The sequence below is a fragment of the Manacus candei genome, unplaced genomic scaffold (assembly GCF_025592945.1).
Source record: "Manacus candei isolate 608988 ecotype Guabito, Panama unplaced genomic scaffold, ASM2559294v1 h1tg000014l, whole genome shotgun sequence".
Classification (NCBI taxonomy): domain Eukaryota; kingdom Metazoa; phylum Chordata; class Aves; order Passeriformes; family Pipridae; genus Manacus; species Manacus candei.
This window is the reverse complement of record NW_026138062.1, coordinates 22,454,016-22,473,224: the sequence shown is the minus strand read 5'-3', so window position 1 is coordinate 22,473,224 and position 19,209 is coordinate 22,454,016. Positions and strand designations below refer to the sequence as shown.

The window sequence follows — 19,209 nt, the reverse complement described above, 5'->3', positions numbered from 1 at the left end:
ATTCACACTAGTGTGAAGAAAAAATTAAGCTGATACCAAGAACTTTCCTAAGTACATAAGAAAAACAATTCATGTTTTCAGTTCCTAGCCTTTGACTGAGACCTGCATGTCTCCTGTAGAGTTAGGATACATTTGGGATGCTCTTCCATTTCAGTTTCACTTCCAGTCTTCAGTTTCCGCTGAATGAGAAGTCAGCTCATGCACAAGAAAAATGCTTAGAAATTGAAAACAACAGAAGTCAGCTGGAAGCAATACCAGACCTGCATCAAAATTACTATGGACCCAAGTTGAATTGGTAGTATGAATGTATTTTTCGTTAAGTGACACTATTCCTTTCATCTTCTCTGAAAAGGCACCAAACAGTTATTTTGAAACTTCTTTATTTCCTATTTACTCACAACCATCCCTCTCCTTACCTGAACTTCTCTCCCTTTCCCATGTAATGCTCAGCCAAAGTCCCTTGACTCAGAACTTTCAAATTCTTGAGTAGTTTTTTGTATTTTTTTGCTCTGGACAGAAGCTCATACTCAACTCACCATTCCAGAAATGTCAATATAGGTTATGATTACACTTTATCAGTTTCAGGGACTTTTAATCTAGCTGCAACAATAGTAATTGAAACTAAACTGCCACAAACATGTTTCAGAGCCAATAACTTATTTAAACACATCCATTCAAAAATCCAAGAGCTTCTGCCTCTAGTTACTGAAAGACAGAGGAAGAGAAAACTGTATGGGCTACACTTAGGAGGTTAATTTGAGAAGCAGAAAATTTAGAAGAGTAGTGAATTCAGGTTTTGGCAGAATTCAGCAGGAATATGTATGTTTTGCTCACAAAGCTACAGCTGTGAGTGGCAGTGAGCGGGTCCATGAGTTTGCATTAGAGGGAGAGAGAAAACCAAAAGGAATTGCATCAGTTTGTAGTAACTTCAGGTTTCAGTTTAAGGTCTACGGAACAGGTTGGGAGAAGAGGAAGGAAAATCCTATGAAAGATCTCTGGCAAAAGTTTTTGGGTTTTTTATTTTGGCAGTTTTTCAAGAGTGATTATATTGCTGTGAGTCACTCGCTCTTCCCACTGGTGTTGTGGATTGAGCTACAGGACAGCTGGGCTAAATACAAGGCTGTAGCTAATACATAGCTAGCTACAGGCTTATATTTAGCCCAGCTGTCAGCAAATGAAGCAGAACACCTTGGATGGTAGTTAGGTAGCCTACGTAAAATGCATGGCTCATCTCAGCCAAGTTTTAATTAGACAGCTCTCCTCACTACAGAACGAGTTTAGCAATTCACTCATAGGCAATTCCACTTGCAGCGTGAAGGATAAAATAGGCTGGAGTGTTAACCACTGTCTCCCTTCAAACAAGCATCCCGAGGGCAGGGTTCTGATGTGCTGAACAGGAAGACAAGTTATACTGATGATGTTTGGTCTATTCCTGCTCTGTGGCCCAAGGAGTTGGGTTTCTCTGTGTGTCAGTCTGGTTGACACCTGTGCTTTTTCATCCTCTGGCAGTTTTCATTTTTCTCTTTCACAGATGTCTAAATTTTTGGTTCCCTTGCTTTCCTTCAGCTAAAAGTTTGGTGATGATGGGCTGTTTGTCACTCCCAGGTTTTAGATTTAGTATCTACCCTAACAACTTGGTATTGATACTTTTGTAAAGAATTATTATTTTCACAGACTAATAAATACTAAAAGACTTGTGGAAATTATATATTCAAAACTCCAGGCTGCTTCCATGGGCAGAGATCTAGCTCTCTGGCTTTTATCTAGTATCAATACCAGTGAGAAGACAGGTTTGGGTTCCACAAAACATCTTTTACCTGTGGGAACATGGTGCTTACTCAACAGGAGTGATATTTTGGGGTATTCTTGCTCTTTGAAGTGGTGAAAATAAATGATTCATTAGACAAAAACTTTTCAGCCATTTTGGACTTGCAGATTCCCCCTTCTGCAGTTCCAGTTTTTGTGTAAGTGCATATGGTGCTGCATATATACTGTGAATTTTAACCTGCTTCCAGTAAATTTCTCTTCCTGTTTTTATTTCCTGTCTTACGTGAATGCCTCAGAAGTTGTTCATGGATCTGTAAGCATCTCTGGGTCGTGGTTTGAAAACCACTAGATTAGTCAATCTGCAGCACCAATGCCTCTGTAAACCACCTGTTTGGTGTCCCAATTTACTCCATGTTTCATTTAGAAAACTAGTACCTTGTGAGCCTTGCAATTTGGTTATATGAGGGCGTCTGTTTTAAAAGTCTTTCCCTGAAGCATACTTACAGGCAGGATTTGTTGATTTAAACAGCTGTGTGGCTTACAAGTTTGTGAGGTTAAAAATGCAGTAGGAAACCACTGTAAACATTGTGTCACCAGCTGGGGAGGATCTGGAGACACTGCGTTGAATGGTCAAGAAGAAATTCACTTTAGATACAGCTTGGACAGCGTCCTAGAAAATGGGAGGGATTCAGTAGCTGAGGTTTACATTATAAGTTGTGTTGGATGTTTCTCCCAGTAAACACGAGCAGCCAGGCGTGTCAGCCTGCAGTGTTTCAGGGCACTGCACTCAAAAGTGACTTCTTCGTTTTGCCAGACATGGGCTCCTCCTGTTGGCATTAGGGACAAAAATGCAGCTATTTCAGCAGGAGTATGTTGGGGCCTTTCAAGAATATTTATGGATGTGCATGGCTACATTGTCTATGGCATAGAACTGATAAGCATAAAAGTCAATCTTTGCTTCCTCCTGTAAAGGCTAATGGTTTATGTGGAAAATTAAAGTTCACCAGCTGAGTCTCGGTTGCATTCAGCAGAATCAAGGCTACTTAGGAGAAAACACAAGTATTTACTGAAAGAAATATTAAAAGACTCGACTATGGAGGAGTAAGCATGACCAAGGATTTTTAAGCCCAGGTTGTCTTTAAGGAAAGAAGGTTTCCCAAACATATGACTGTAAAGAATGGAAGTTTATGACATAATTTCTACATCGTGCCTGAAAATTACTCTGAAAATGTCAATTTGAATGCAAAATAATAATTTGAAGAGAATACCGGGGATAAATTCTTATACTACAAGGAAGCAATTATTTTTCCCCCCTACCCATCCACTCTCTCCTTTTATTAGCTCCCTGCGCTGAGCCCGCTCAACTCAGTTCAACTGAAAATTACTCACTTTCTTGCGGATTAGTTTTCTGCTGTTCTAACATGTTGAATTGGCTCAGCAGAAGATGAGACAAACCTGCTCAAAGCACATGCTTTGGTTTAGGCCAGGAGTACAAGAAGGGAGAAACAGGGCAGGTCATTTCCCTTTTTGTGGCAGCAAGGCCCCAAGCAACTCAAGCCCTGTTGTACAGCATCATCCCCCTTTGTGCTCTTTCTTTATGACGTGATCTCAGACCCCATTCCAAAAAGCTGTGAGATTGTTTGACCATCTTTGTGAGAAATAACAGGAAGGGCACAGGAGGACTTCTATCCTTTGGTTATTTTGCCTGTATTCCTCAAACATATTTTGCCCTTAAGTCACATCTTTAGACCAAGCACAGGACCAGCGCTTGGCTGGGATGTGCGTGGACAGGTAGGGCCGATCACACATTTAGATGCTTGAGCAAAAAAGAACTGACATCAGCTGCAGGGCCAGGTCCTTGTCTTTTTGGGCTGTGAGTTCTACCTAGTTACATACTCAACAGTTCTCCTTTCTGCCTTATGTCTATTGTCTTTCGTCCTGCTCGTGCTATTGACGTCATGCTCTTGTATCTCTTTGTTCCTCACTTTTTAACCTCGCTTTCCATCTGTGACACTGTGGTCTTTAAAAAGGATTGTTTGTAGCCACTTTCATTAGCAGAAAGAAAAACAGAGGAAGACCAGGGAGGAGGAAGCCACAGAATAAATAACAGTTGAACTTCACCATGAGAACTTCTTTTGATTCACTGCAAAAATAAATAAATGCCTCTATATCAGACAGTAAGGAGAGGTGAACAAATCTGTTTTATTGTCTAGAATATTGTTTTTCTCATATTGTATCTTGCAGGAGCAATGACAGCATGTCTGAAAATGTCAAAAAGTTTTGGAGATACGTTTTTCCTTCCTTCTCCCTGTCCCAAACACTTCTAACTCTAAATATTCTCATCAACACACAAACATAATTATAGCTCCCGATGCATTCTCGTGGAATAGCACCTGGTGTCTGTTTTCAGTATTTCTGGATGTAACTAAATATGACAGTCTTCCCCAGTGAGTATTTAACAGAACTGGTATTTTAGCTGCTCAGACAGCTTTCATTTAAAACGAGTGAGACACAGCACAAGAGCAATACTCAGTAGCTATGGCATGTACAAACATCAGGTTAACCTGACTTCAGGACAGGTGCTAATATCTTTCTCCTAAGAATAAGGAAAGCACTCCACTGGAGAACGCCCTGGCTGAGGCACCTGGGGCCATGGCTCCCTGTGCCTAAGCATTCCTTACATTTCCATTGCCACCTGCTCTTCTCCCCGGGTCACCCTTGGAATAAAGTGGCTCAGCTGTCCCCACGGCCGTGTCCACTGCTCACTAACGTATGGAGCAGGGCAATAACCATGGACAGATGCCAGCACAATGCGGTGGGGATGGGGATGGAAGGGACTCTCAGGGTGGCCGAGCAGCAGTTGCATGCAAAGCCACAGGCTCACTCCGAGTAAGCTGCTGCCACCTCGTCCTGCTGTGTGCCCTCGGTCGGGAGCAGCCACGGGGCTGGGTGAGGATGATCCAGCCTTGTGTTCCCGTGAGAGTCCCTCCTTGCGGCTGGCTCTGACGCTCGCTGTATCCTCCCTCCGCCAGCAGCCCGGCACACACCCGGTCCCGAAGTTAGCGCACGGGCATCACCCCGGAGGAGCCCCCATCCCGCTGCCGGGGCGGCGGGCGCAGGACAAGAAGCGACACCTCCCGGCGGTGACTGCGTTGCTAGCCGGGCTCCAGCTGCCCAGACACCCCGGCCGAGTCCCGGGCGTGCCGCTGCCCCCGGCCCCGCACGGCACACCTGCACCGCCCGCGGCACCGCCCCCGCTCCGCCACGGCCCGGCCCGGCCGGGCTATAAGAGAGGGCCGGCGGAGCCAGGCGGCTCATACTGGCGGCGGGAGGCGGTAGCGGCGCCGGGGCATCTCCGCCCGCCGCCGCCATGAAGTCTCCTGCAGCCCAGCGGCCGGCGGGGCAAGGTGGGAGCAGCGGGACGAGGGGGCGGGCGGGACCCCTTCCTCCCTCCCTTTCCTCCCTTTCCTTTTCCTCCGCCGGGGTGGGCACGGGGGGGTCGCGGTGGGGCAGTGCCCGTCCCGGTCTGACGGCGCTGCTGCCGCCCGGCAGGGCCGGGGGCGGACGGCGGCGGGGGCCTGGCGGAGGCGCTGGGCGAGTTCGACGCGGTGCTGGCCGAGTTCTCCTGCCCCGCCGGCCGGCGCCGCTTCTACTACGGCGACCACCTGGAGCGCATGAAGCGGCGGAGCAGCGCCAGCGTCAGCGACGGCAGCGGCCTCAGCGACTCCGAGAGTGAGTGTCCGTCGGTCCGTCCGTGCCGGCTATGCCTGTCCCGGGGGTGGGGGGTGCGCGGGAAGCGACGCTCCAAAGCAAGTGTTAAACCAACACGTCGCCCTCCTTGAGAGAGGCAGGGATCTGGGAGCGAGAAACCCGTCTATTTCTTTAAAAACAATGCCTTTCGCTAACGTTTTGGGTAAGAAGTCGCAGGGATGAGAAGTCTGGCCCTGCTGGTTTTACTCTGCGGTGTTGAATGGAGGGCAGAGTGGCTGGAGGGGAGCCACATCAGGGCTGGCTGCAGGGCAGATGAGCGCAAAAAAGCACTCCACGGGAGAAGGTCGTGCTGCCAGCCGGCTGCGGGACACTGGGGTGTCCCGGCATCTGGAGTAAAAGATATCTCTTAGGTTCGTAGGGACCGTGTATTGTTTCTCGGTAGCCAGAAGTATCTGTTGAAAGAGAGTGAACTAAAGTGTGCTTTTTACAACAGGTGGAAACACATTCAGATTTCTCGTTAGTTGGATCTATCCATCCAATTGGGTGGAATAGCGTTATCACTGTTTCAGAGGCGCTAATTTTAAGCTACGTTGTGCCCAAGTACAGTAGATGTATATCTGAATGGTGTGTGCAGAAAATGGAACAGGGCGGGTGTAGAGCTGCTTTGAGCGAGAAAATATAGAATTGGAACTAAATTGTTTCTAGTTAAATTGGAAAAACATTCAACCCTTATTACTGTTTTTAGTAATCAGGGAGAGAAAACATCTCTTCTGTTCCAGACAGTGAGTCTGGATGGAAGCTGCTGTTCTCTTTGGGAACAGTAGGTTACTTTGTCAGAAATAAGTTCTGCTAACAGTGAACAATAGCCAGGTTTTTTAGTTCCTAGGAAGCTTTATGAAACTTATCTCTTTTGCAGCTATTTATAATAAGCCTGCTCCTCTAATTTCTATTCTACCTCGATCAGTTCAGGGACTTAGAGTGCAGTTCTGTTGACTTAGTGCTAAAACACTAATCCTATCTTCCTAGTACTTAAGCTGTGAAAACATAGCTTCTCCAGATTATCGGAGCCCTTTATTTCATCATCATGGATATGATTTATTTCATTGATGAGTAATGTTTTACTTGCCCTGAACGTGGATGCCTTGCCTAACAGTGCCTTTGGGTTTTTTCTGTAGTACAGGGATCAAGGTGCTGTTCTGCTTTTCATGTTGTAGTGGACGAATCACTCCTTGTTAGTATTTCTTTCCCTCCAAGGAAGATTTGGAAACGTGTGCCCAATTTATTCTGAACACTTGTGTCTTGGATGGCTGGGGGTGTGTACGGTGAGATCTGAACTGAAGTTATGTGAGCTGTGTTCTAAGTCTGTTAATAAGTTCAGCAGTACAGCCCCAGTGTTACTATTTCTTGTGCAGTCTTCCGTGTTGTTATATATTAACCTCTCGCACACACTTATTGTATCTCACGATTTAGACACTTAGAGTGAAATACTCCACTGTTTAGAACCACAAAAAAACCTTCAACCCAATATCAAGAACTTATTGCATGGATAAAACTATCTGCAGTTACTTAGCGTGTCTGCTATGGTTCAGAAAACTTCAACCTCAAAAACTGTTTAAAATTGCTCTGTTAGAATTGACAAGAAAGATCTCTGGAGGAAAATGACGGTGTTCTCTGTCTGGGCAGAAAGCCTGGTGAGAAAACAGCATGCTTGTGTAAGTGGGCAGACAAGATCTTCAGGAAGTTCTGAAAAATAAAAGTCTGTGTCACAAATCTGCACTGATTTAGGCTGAAAAGATTAATGGGTTAGTAGGATAGACAGGATGTAATGGCTCTGTACGAAGTCCTCAAAGATCTTGTATGAGGAACTTGTCAAGTTTCTGAATTCCATCCTGTGCTTGAGTTCCTCTCTTGGTGATGCATCATGTAAAAGGTGGCTCTGGAGAAATCAAAATGACTGTCTTCTGGACACTGGCATATATGGGACCATGAGGGTACACCAGGAGTGTATGAGGATATGTTTAAGGGAAGGGAAACAAAAAAATAGCCAGCTCTCCCCATTCCTAAAGGCATCGTTTAGTGCAAACAACTTCTGTTTTGAAGTTAGAGTAGTATTGGAGAGGAATTGCAGGTTTATGAAAAGTGCCTTTTATAAATTAGAGTCCAGTGTCTGATGTAATCCAGCCACACCTATTTTAAGAAGAGATGCAGAGAGTTTCCTGCTTACCCCGGCTTTTTCTGTTTTTCTGAATTCATGACCTTGCTCTTCCCATGGTCATGCTTAGGTTAAACACCGCTGCAGGATCAAGGAGAAACTGAGCCAAAAGAGCAAGTTCTGATAGTATGAATATGTAGCAATGCAGAAGAAATTCTAACCATATTATCTGCAGATAGTTTGAATGATTTTTTTTGTTTATGAAGACTTTTTGTCTTTGCAAAATCTTATCCAGTGCCAAGACTATTGCAAGTACACTTTGTCATGTGTGTATAGAACAGTTCAGACTATTGTGTTTTAGTACTATCTGTTGTTTGTTGTTTAATCTAATCCTCCTAACTGATGTGGTGTGGCTGAAGGTTAGGTGTATGTATCTTTTGGCCACTCCTGCAGTGCTATCTTTTCAGTCAGGGATGGTACTGTAAGGGGAGGAAACACTTTAAACTGTTGCAACTGTTTGTTTCAGTGCCCCTGAATCAGCCTTAAATTCAACTTTATGAGAAGCTAGTAATAGATGTCAAGTGGTTGAACAATACTACCCAGTGGGGTAAGGAAAACCTCTCTCCTGGGGTTTCTGTCCCGAGGATGAGCCCATTTAAGTTAACAGAAAAATTTACAAAATATATCTATCAATGTAGTTAATCGTTCAAATATTGCTTTTATCCTTAAAATCTCTTGAGACTGTAGCTCCAAAAATACTAATTTAAATTCTTACATTACATATTTCAGGCTCTTAAGAAAAAGTATGATTTTGAAGACACTACTGTGGAAAATGATAGTACTTTGTTCTCCCGCATCTTGTCCTGTTATTTGACTAAATGGTCTTTGGATGAGGTCTGGCTTGGCTGTGGTTAAATATTGTACGCACCAGAATGGACTCAAGACCTTACAGTATCAGAAAGGCTTGTGTGTGCAGATGTCCGTGATGATCTTGGCCTACAAGTATTACATTAACCACAACAGCTGATTGGGTCAGTGCTGGAAATCTTGATGCAACTGAGGAGTTACTCCAGCATTCTTGAGTTGCTGGACTGTGAGTACTGGCTATGTTTCAACTTGATGTATTCAAATGAATGGAAGTATAGCAGCTTTGTACTTTAGGTTATTAATCATGCTGGAACTTCTAAGTTGAGGAATACTTTATAACTCTTTGCTCTTTACAGCCCATGTTGATTGTGATAAAATGGGATTTGTGCTAGAGCGTGCTGTTCTGGCAAAAGCCACTAGCGTAGATGCAGCTATATTGATGCACTCTTACAGATAGCATTTTCTTCTTATGTCAGAATAAGCTTGCGAAGAAGAGTGCTGGCTCGCCTGTCTAAATTGCATGTCAGTCAGTGCATTGTGCTAGCACAGTATGTGGCAATGTCAGGACAGTTTTCCAAATTTAGGCTTAGGATAATGAATGGAAAGTTGGACTTTATGAGAGGTTGAGAAGGGAAACACTTCGGTATTTCTTGTGCCAAAGTTACAATAACACTGAAAAGCTAAATCAGTCTGTTTTTGTGCTCTCAGAAATGTTTCACACTTGTAGCTCCGTGTTTTCTTGAGAAAGGTTCATCTTCCAGCCTCTCTGTTAAAAGCATTGAAAAATAAATGCATCAATTCAATTTTTGCACTCATACAGCCTGCAGTGTTCCTTCATAGTTACTTTTAGAACTATGTAAATGTTTTCTAAGCCATACTCCCTGGCTTTTGAACACAACAAAGAAGTCCCGAGTGCATCTAGAGCTCTTAATTTTATAATTTAAAAATCAAGTAGGTGCAAGTTTATTAAGGGGTTGAACAGGATCTGTTAACACCCAGTGCCTGGTGTAGTGCAAGGATTTGTGATTACATGCCATGGATGTCTCCATCTGCTTGTACTAATGCCTATGCTATCTAGAGCTGAAGCACTCACCCTGAAAAGCCTGTTTACGTTGGCAATCTTGTAATATGTGGCTGTAAAGAAGGTTAAAAAAAAAAGGCAACACAAATTAATGAAGACATAAAATAGTTTTCGAATGATTAAATAGACTGGGACACTCAGGCTAAAGAAGAGATGTCTTGGGTGGGGACAAACTAGTCTTCTGGAAAATCCTAAGTGACTGCTACCTCACCAGTACGAGGAAATCAAATTAAATTAACATGTTTCAAAAAAAAAAAAAAAAGGGTGTTATTTCTTTCATGGTGAACAGTTAAACTGTAAAATGTATTGCCTTAAGGTATGGATATTAAAAGTTCACATAATCAAAAATAACTAGATAGAATCACAGCAGGAGGGATGGGGCCATTGTGGTCTGCTTAGGCTGATGCTACTGCTGTCTCAGAAAAGATACTAATATGTGCTTTACAAGAATTTGGTAGAGCTTGTCTTGAAACTATCAGCATGTGACTGCACCACTCTTAAGCTCTTCTATAGGCATCTTATATGAGTTGCTGTGAAAGACAGTATGTAGAAGTAGATGGGGCTTTGGTCTTTGTAGCACATCCCAGTATAATGAAGAAGGAACCTTATGAGAAGGTAGATTGTGTCTGTGAACTTCCAATGGCCTGTCTCAAAAAAGAAGGCAGTATTTATAATGAAAAAAAATGAAGTGAGACTCCTATGGAGAAATAACGTTTTATTAAATGATCTGAGAAATTATTAAATTAAGAAACTATTGAATTACTGATATGTCCAAGGGAAAGAAAAATCAGAAGTTTCAGATGCATAGCCTTCTCTCCAGGTATTTCAGTATACTGAGAAATGTGCTTTCTTTTCTTACCACTCCAGCATATCTGTTGCTCTTACTCATTAGAAAGGAAGATTAGTAATGGGGAAGGTTGGAGTTGGAAACACGGCCTTGTAGAGTGTAAGCGTGGCAGGGGATTGGAAAGGTAAGCTTTGTATATAATGAGAAAACATGTTTTGTGTATATCATGATCTGAATTTCTGGCTTCCTAGATCACTTTCTTGTAAGTATGTGATTTGAAATCTTTTAAGTAATGAAGCTTAGATGTGTCAATAGTGAAAAGGTGTTTTTATCAGTCTGGGACCAGATGTTCATTAGCTAGGCAAAAACCCCACAAAAAAATAAACAATGCAACCAGCTGTAACTGTGATTAGATAAAAACAAACACTATCCTTGAGGGCTGCAATGTATGTGTTGTAGAACAAGTTCTTTGTATCACGAATATTTCTTACTTCTACTGGTGGCATTACAGTTTCCTGATTTTCTCTTATTTTATTAGCCAGTAGGTTATGTTCTGACTAGGAATTAGTTTTGCAGTCTATTCATTAAATTCTGAACTATTGTTTTATAATAAATTCCTAGTTTGTAGACACTTGAGTGGAATTTTAAAGCTCCTCTCTGAAAGCTTTAGGGTCGTGCTTTATTTTTTGCCTCTAAAACTTTCCCACTGAAAGCTGCAGTAAAAGTTTTACTTCCAATGCTCTTTAAAATTATCTTGAACTATGGTACTAGAAAGAGCATAATATTAAAGAAGTTAGACAACTGAACTTTTCCAATGGAAATGAAAAGTTTGATGTTTTCCTCCTTCAGTTAATTACTGCCCAGAACCAATCAATTGCTCATTTCATGAGGACATTCTATATTTACATGGTGTTGCCCTGTTTGTTTTTCTTTTTTTGTGGTTTAACCGTATATTGGAACAGGAAAGGTCAATACTAACTACAGAGTACTCTGCTGAAGTAAAATACAGCCATATTTATTCCTACCCCCTAATTTTGTAGCTATTGGCTTAGTATGACTGATGTAAATGAACTCAGTAACTTAAGTCTCAGATTTTAAGGCCTTTAAAAAAAGAGACAATTTGAGTGTTTTTTAAAACAGTGGAAGGGGCATAGTTTATATATATGCACAGGGACTAGAATCAAAGTACAAAGTGAAAAATAAGTAGTGAATGATAAATTTGCAGTGGGAGAGAAGGAGCTGGATGAGGAAAGACAGCAGCAATGAGACCCTTGGCATTAGCCTCTGTTTACTGGGTTGCAGAGGATGCTGTATTTGTGTAGCAGTGGAACCCTTCCAAGGGCCATTATTGAAGGTGAATGAGCAAATCTTGGCCATGGCAGCTGGTAGAGGGCAAGGACTGAAGTGTCCTTTTCCCAGAGCTTTCAGCTTTTCAGCCACACTTTACCAAACCAGATATTTTTCTGCGATGGATGTCCCAAGTATTTTTTTTAACAGTACATTGTTTTCAGCAGTTATAGTGACCTTGATGGTGGAGTCCATGCATTCCTCTTTGCACCACCAGAATTTTGGGTGCTTGGTCCTGTGTGTAAGCCACAGCCAGTAGCTCAAGTATGTTTTTGCTTTGAGAAAGTTTCAGGAAAATATTAATAGTCCATCAGAAGATAACACTGTTCTGTGAAAATATTTTACTTTTTGAAACTGGAAGAAAAACATTCAGATATTTAAAGCAACAGTTCTGTTTTGTTTTATCTTTGCCCAGTTGTAAATATTTCCCAGCACAATGTTTGCGGAAGCCAGTATGAAATAACATTTTCTAGTGTCCATACATTGCCAAGTGAGCAGTGAGTACTTTGAGCTACTTAGAGAAGGAACATGGAGAGAAAACCACAAAACGTGTCAGAGGTCACTGCTAGGTTGGATGTGTACATGGATATAAAGAAAGAATTGTGTGAATAGTTTGTGGCCAATTTTAATGGCTTACTAAGGCTTTTGCAATATGAGTTGCCCTCACAAACATTCACAGAAAGAAGTTTTTATTCTGGTTCTAGATAAGAGCGACTGTGGCTTTGGACTTTGTGTGTGAGAAGGATTGGTTTGTAATGTAAATCCCCAGCATCACTACATTTGGTGTCTGGATTCTAGTAGCATAAAATCCACATTAAAAGTATGCTCAGTTTTGTAGTCTTTATTCTCTGTATTACTTTTAATTAATTCAATGAGCTGTAAAACCTTTGAAATATGAAATAATTTGCAAGTTTTTGTTCTCCTTTTTTTTCAAATACATAACCTGGAGGGTGTTTTATCTTTGGTCTGTTCTGTCAGTGTTTCAGTGAGCTACAGTCTTGGCTACAGCACTGTTTGTGTGAGGAGCTATTACAAGTAACTTGGCTTTTTGATGATGGTGGGGGTTTTGTCCTGAACAACTATAATTTTTGATTCTATGTTTCCTGGTCACTTGGGCTTGCATCTTGGCTGAAAAGAAGTGTGGTTTTAGTAGGAAATCTGTAAGCTGATTTCAGGAGGAAATACCTTTAATGGAGAGAAAGTAACACTTAGTGTACAGGGTTCATGCTGCGTAATAGTACAGGACTGGTGACACTCATCATTGCAGAGCAGTGTTAGATTTTTTTTTTTTTTTACCCCTTAAGTTATTTTTTATGTTTTTAGGAGCCATTTTTAAAATGGCTTCCTTTTTCCATTTTTTTTTAACTAAAGTTGTCTCAATTCTGCTGTATTCATCGAATCTTTCTTGTATCTGAAGTTTCAAGTAGATTGGTTTGGATCTACTCAAATTTAGAGAGAACAGGCACTTCTTAAGAGTGAAGATAAAGAAACTGCAATTAAAAGATTGCATGAAGAAGCATACTTTTCTTTATAAACAAGAAATACCAACTGGTGACTGATTTTGGTGGCAGTAGTCCCAGGCAACAGATGTCAGTCACATCATCACTCATGTTTGCATGGTGCTGTAGGTAGCATGTGTGTTTGCCAGAACACGGTCAGAGCTGATTGCAGAGCAAACTGAAAGATACAGAACAATGGTGGACCAAAATACACGTGAAGGAGGGAAGTGTTCCAGGTTGAAGCTTTTCACAAAGGCATTTTCAGCATATGTTGTAACACAGGTAGGCTTGGAAGCCAGCGCAGAAGAAACAAATCAGCTTGCGGCTGAGGAGAGATCTGACAGGCTTCGTGGGTGCAGTCGTCTGGTCTGATTTGTCACTGTAACTGTGTACTCCTGTGGAAGGTGGTCTTGTGCTGGTGGGGGCAGCAGGCTAGAGGAGGTGGGGTGTGGACACACACTCTTCTTCCCAAAGATGGTGGAACTTGCAGTGAAGGAGTAGTCTGCAAGAGGATGGTCTTGATGTTTGATACCTGGAAACATCATGGCAACATTCAGTGGAGATGTAGATGTTCAGATTTTGGCAAGGCAAGCTGTGGTCCTGCTCCCTTTTGCTATTTCAGCAAGACACCCTTAATTTAACTAAGGCAGTCATCTCCTGGTATAGGACAGGTATCCAAGGAAGTGTGACAGTTCTCCCTCGAATGGACTTAATGCTGCAGTGCGACCACCTTCTAGGCTCCATAGACAAATGCTGCATGTGCTGCAGGGAGGCAGAATTGCCTCAATGGCAAGCAGTGGTAGTTACCACCCCATGTAATAAGACATACATTTATGGCCTAGGAAATGTACCAAATAAATAGAGACCACTGACATGTTCACGTTACAATGGTTTCTTTTTATACAACTACAGTTTTCAGACCACTGGCTTAAAACTACAGAACTAGCAGCTTTAGTGTCTCTAGCACAATGACAATTCCTCCTTCCAGTGTAACCATAACTAATACTTTGTGTGCACTGTACATCATGGAACTCGTTATATGAAAAAAGACAAGGTAAAGATACTTTTTGATACTTTTGAAACTTAAGGCCTTGTCTAAAACACAAGAACATCAAAATGATACTTGGAACTCTTCCTGTTGCTTTCCAGGGCATATAAAGCTTTCTTTGAAAGATGACCTAAAATAAGATTGCAGAATATCTTATGTACTGATGTACTGCTTCATGAACTCCAGAGAGTCGCAGAATAAAAGAAAATTAAAAGAGGCTGTAGATCTAAAGTAGCAGAGTAATGTATGGAGAAATGGATGCATTTGCTTTGAGAATAAAGGACAACACTAAATATATTCTCCATTCTGGGAGGCTGTCCTTTTCCTGGAGCTCTCTATTCAGCTTTTTTATATAACTTTTGCAAAGTTCACGTAACAAAATTTCCCAGGATATTGTGAATTAGGCGGATCCTACCAGGTCTAATTTAGCTGATGTGGGATAATTCCTGTAATATTTTTCAAATGATGCTGACTTCAGGGAAAGCTAACGCTTCCCATACTGCGGGTGAGGACAGAGCCTAGAACTGCTTGCTGTTTAACAGTAGGAGTGGGAACAACAGCCTTCAACAATACATAATTTATGTATTTATTCCTCTGATTTTGAAGTCTGTTGATTTGAGTTCAACAGACCGTATAGGAAAGGCCCCGCTTCTGATTTCAATTATGTTGCAAAATTGCAGAAGGCGTTAAATTTGCTTTATAATGTTACTTTTTTACAGGTGCAGATTCACTCTACAGAAATAGTTTCAGCCTCAGTGATGAAAAGCTCAACTCTCCAACTGCATCTACTCCAAGCTTGCCATCTCCATCTGTAACTCCATGTAAAGGTATGCTTATTTTTAACCACTGGCATTTTCTTCCTCAACTATATGGGCTTCTTTCTGTGAGCCAGGATTCATGCTTACACGGACTTTTTTTTTTAATGATAATAAAACTAAGGATTACTGTTAAACACATTTCAGATCCAGGTATTATTGTCTGGATTCTAAGTGGCAGTAGGTTGCTGTATCTGCACTTCTTTGCAGGTGACCTGGCAACTCTTTTTTGGTTTTGAAACACTGAGCTAAAGAAAATTACAGTTTTCTGTCTGATAAGGATTAATTGTAAAACTTACATAACAGTTATATTATTAACTTGTGTTACTTCTTTACTGAAGCAACTAAGTAGCTTGTGTCCCACCTGCTATAAAAACACTTAGACTGAATGCAGGGGTAGAGGGACTCCTCTGAAGCCCTATGCTGCTATTTAAGTTAACAAAATTGCCCAGATCCATATAGACCTTTGCACTGCTGATACAAGCCATGTGTTAGTAATTCCTTCCTCCTTTGAAGCTATGCTGTTTCAAAGTGGCTTCTGTCTTGCAGCTGATGTAACTTCCCATGACAGTGTTTCATTCAGGTTAACTTGAATTAACTCTAGAGCAGACATATCAATAAATGAACACATACATATGTACTACACGGTGCTTTCATTACAAATAATCTTCTCATATGAATGTTGAATAGCCTTTCACGCTTTCATGTCTTTTCCACAGTGACCAGTCATGAAAAAACAAGTTAAATGCTTTATTTTCAATTAGCATGATACTAGAAAGAAATAATGAGTATTAGTTAATATGAAGTAGCAAAAGAATTCAGTTAAACTGAAAGGAAATACTTAGCAAGGAATTACACTAAAGGTCAAGAAGTTCTTCCTGTTGAGAAGACAGAAATAGAGTTGGAAACTGGCTTATAATAGACCACAAAAATGAAGATGAGAAAAATAAGGAAGCCAATTGCAGTAAAACTAGATTGAATGGAACCAGTGGTGTTGTCAGGAGTGAAAACTTTGGATGTTTGGTTCCAAATTCATAGTGTATGGACTAAGATCAAAGGATCTGACAGCACAGCAAACCAGTGATACTGACATGATTTTAGGAGGCTGAGATTTGAGTTGGACTGGGAGGTAATTGGCTGGGGTTTTGTTCGTGCCATGCATACAGTATCTGAATAGATAAAATGAGGAAGATGCCCACAGTAGCAAGGGCATGGATTATCTGACATATAGCTTTTTTTTTTCTTCACTTCAACCTCTGCTTTTCAAGGAAACTAAACAAAGGATTGCTTTGTGTTGCTTCTGTCCAATGGAAAACTATAAAAGCTAGAGTTTCAATTCAGTCTCCCCTGTTGTCTAAGTGTATTTGGACATTGCAGCAACCTTATTGAACTTGGCTGACAATAATCCACAGCATGTTAGATACCACTGAAAATGATTTGGAGGATTGTGTGGTTCCAGTGTTTCTTCTAGCCAGAGAAATATATCATGTCTAAGCAGTATTGGCGGCTCTTTTGCAGCAAAGCTTGGAGACACAAAAGAACTGGAGGACTTCATTGCTGATCTTGACAGAACACTAGCAAGTAAGTAGATTTTTATTAGTAAGTTGCATGTCAGTTGGTACTGTGAAAGAGTGATGAAAGCCAATGGCCAAGGGAAAAATAGAAATAGTTTATATAGTGCAGTTTTATTTTTGTTTGCTAGTCCTATGGATCATTGTGTATAAGAAGGTGAAATAGCCTAAATTCAGATCTTTGCCTGAATGTTCAAGGCATGCAGTTCAAGGCAATGAACCCCTGTCTCCACCTCTGAGGCAGCTGCAATTCACCACTCCTTGTCAGTGTACAGATTAAGTAAACATCACTTTCCTAAATACTCAAAACTCAGCTAAAAAGTGGGGATTTGTTCCTTCATTATAAAGCTAAGAAACATGAGGAATAACCATAGGTGTGGAAAACATTTTTATTCTGGACTTTGCTTTATGAAAGAATTGAGGAGCCAGATAACTGTATCTATTGACCTAAACTAAATGTCAAAATCCTGTTTGTACTTGTCTTTACCACAAATGGAATTTAGATCACACTTTCTCTCACTATCTAGAAATTGTATCTTCCAGTCACAGTAATGGATTCTTCATTATGATTTTTAAGGGGAAAAAAACCCCTAAAAGACAGGCCACCTATTGCCAGCCAGGTACTCCGCCTAGTCTTTTTGCTTCTTCCTCTGCTGTTGTAAACATAAAATATATGTTTGTTTTGTGTTTTGGTATGTTTGTTTGTTTTGTGTGCAGCTAAGCCACAGAGCCCAAACTAATAAATTGTAGGACTAGACCTAAATAGCAGCATAAACAAAGCCCTCAAACTATGAACTGAGAGTTTCATATATTCATTAGGTATTTTCCCTTCCCTGTATTTCTTGAAGACCCAGACTTAATTCAAGACACCTGCCCTTATGAGCTTCCTACTTCCTTGCTATCTTACTTGTATCTTAATCCTGGTTTCACTTCTCTTACTTAAAATATATTTCTAGTTTCCTGTCTTCTGTCATGGATGTGTGCTTGAGGGAACTCCATCTTTCCCACTGAGTTTTAATTGACTGCTCTTCCAAAAAAAAAAATCTTAGTTTTTGAAGGTTTGTGTAGGACAATGAAACCCTAAAGCAGTAAATATTTACATTGCTGTATCTTGCACAGCCACGTTGCAGCTAACTCTTAAGGGACTGCCTATAGTACATAGATTTCATTTTTTTCCCTTGCAAGGTGCATCAAAGATGAGGGCAGAAACTACCACCTGCTCTAGTGTTTTAGTGGCTTTTTTGGTGTGGTTTTTTCAATACCAACTAAACAAATCTCTAGGCATCTTAGCAGAGCCTCATTTGTACAGTGAGTAGGAGGTCCAACTTCTATCTGATATTTTATATCATCACATTTTTGAGGAGTTGTATTTATATGCTTGAGGTTACACAGAACTTTATACAGATACCTTTTCAAACCTAAGGCATTTGTTAGAACAGTACTTGCCTTATATTTTTGCACACTAGCATTTCAGCTTTCATGTTAATTTAAAAAAGACATAATTTGGCCTGTCAGGCAGTCTAGCAACCTGGGCGTAGATGGGTGTCTGGTGTGTCAACAGCATGCAATCTTATTCAATTTAGAATGTAATGATCTATCTTCTTTATTTTCAGGTATGTGAAATTAATTTTTGGCACTGTGCTTGCCTGTGGGTGTCCTCTGAAGGATAAGTGACATCGGTCCCTGAGAACTGCTGCCCTTGTCTGGTAACTTTGCTCCCCAAGATACTCACCTTCTGCACATAACCTTTGTAAACTCCTACAAGTATTTAACTGTGGCGATACCAGTTTTTTTATGTTGCAGCAGATGGAATAAGATAACTTAAATATTACAGCTCTATTTTGCTTTAAAATATAGTTTAAATTGTAATTTAAAGTTGCTTTTATGCAAATATATTTGTAATTTTATATAGTTGAGAACTTTAATGCTTTTTTCCATTGTAATATATTTTTATATGCAAATAAATTCTGAACTGGAATCTGGATGTCTGGAAGCTTCCTATGTACATGACAACTCTGAAACATAAGAACAAATTAAACTCTTATTGAAAACAACATGCTTTAAAATATCTCGATAAAGGTGTATTTCCTGTCTGGCAAAATTTGTTATGCTGGTTTTATGTGATTGCTTAAATAAGAGAATTTTGTACTATGTAAAATTAATGCAATTGGAAAAATAATAAAACTGGTCAAACTGTTACTTCAGATTTGCTTTAATACAAATCAATAACAGTGAGCTATTAAAGATTTGGACAATAACACGTATTTTAACCTTTATGTAAAAGCTAGCTTTAAAATTGCAGACCATTTGACATGAAGGACTAGTTGGGAGGTCAGATATTTGGCCCATCAGTTTAAAGGTATGGAGGTCCTGTAGCACCAAGAAAATACTTAAGTGTCTGAGTGTTTCTGATACCAGACCTTTGGGTCCAGAACAGTCAAGCACTCTAAGAAGACTTCCTGGACATCAGTGTTATGCTGAAAGAGGAATGGTTAACCTGGATTTTCACAAGAACCTGATTCTTTCCATATGCATTAGGCACTGGAGGTGTCATTGTGACCTCT

The 19,209-nt window shown here is 40.7% G+C and overlaps 1 protein-coding gene across 1 annotated transcript; it reads left to right on the top strand.

The window, feature by feature from the left end:
- Positions 1-4,833: 4,833 nt before the first annotated feature.
- On the top strand, positions 4,834-18,624 carry RGCC (regulator of cell cycle). The gene is made up of 5 exons (XM_051778765.1): positions 4,834-5,174; positions 5,320-5,499; positions 14,979-15,086; positions 16,593-16,655; positions 18,259-18,624. The coding sequence occupies exons 1-5, from the start codon at positions 5,138-5,140 to the stop codon at positions 18,264-18,266; spliced, it is 396 nt and encodes a 131-aa protein (XP_051634725.1). The 5' UTR covers positions 4,834-5,137; the 3' UTR covers positions 18,267-18,624.
- The last annotated feature ends 585 nt before the right edge of the window (positions 18,625-19,209 follow it).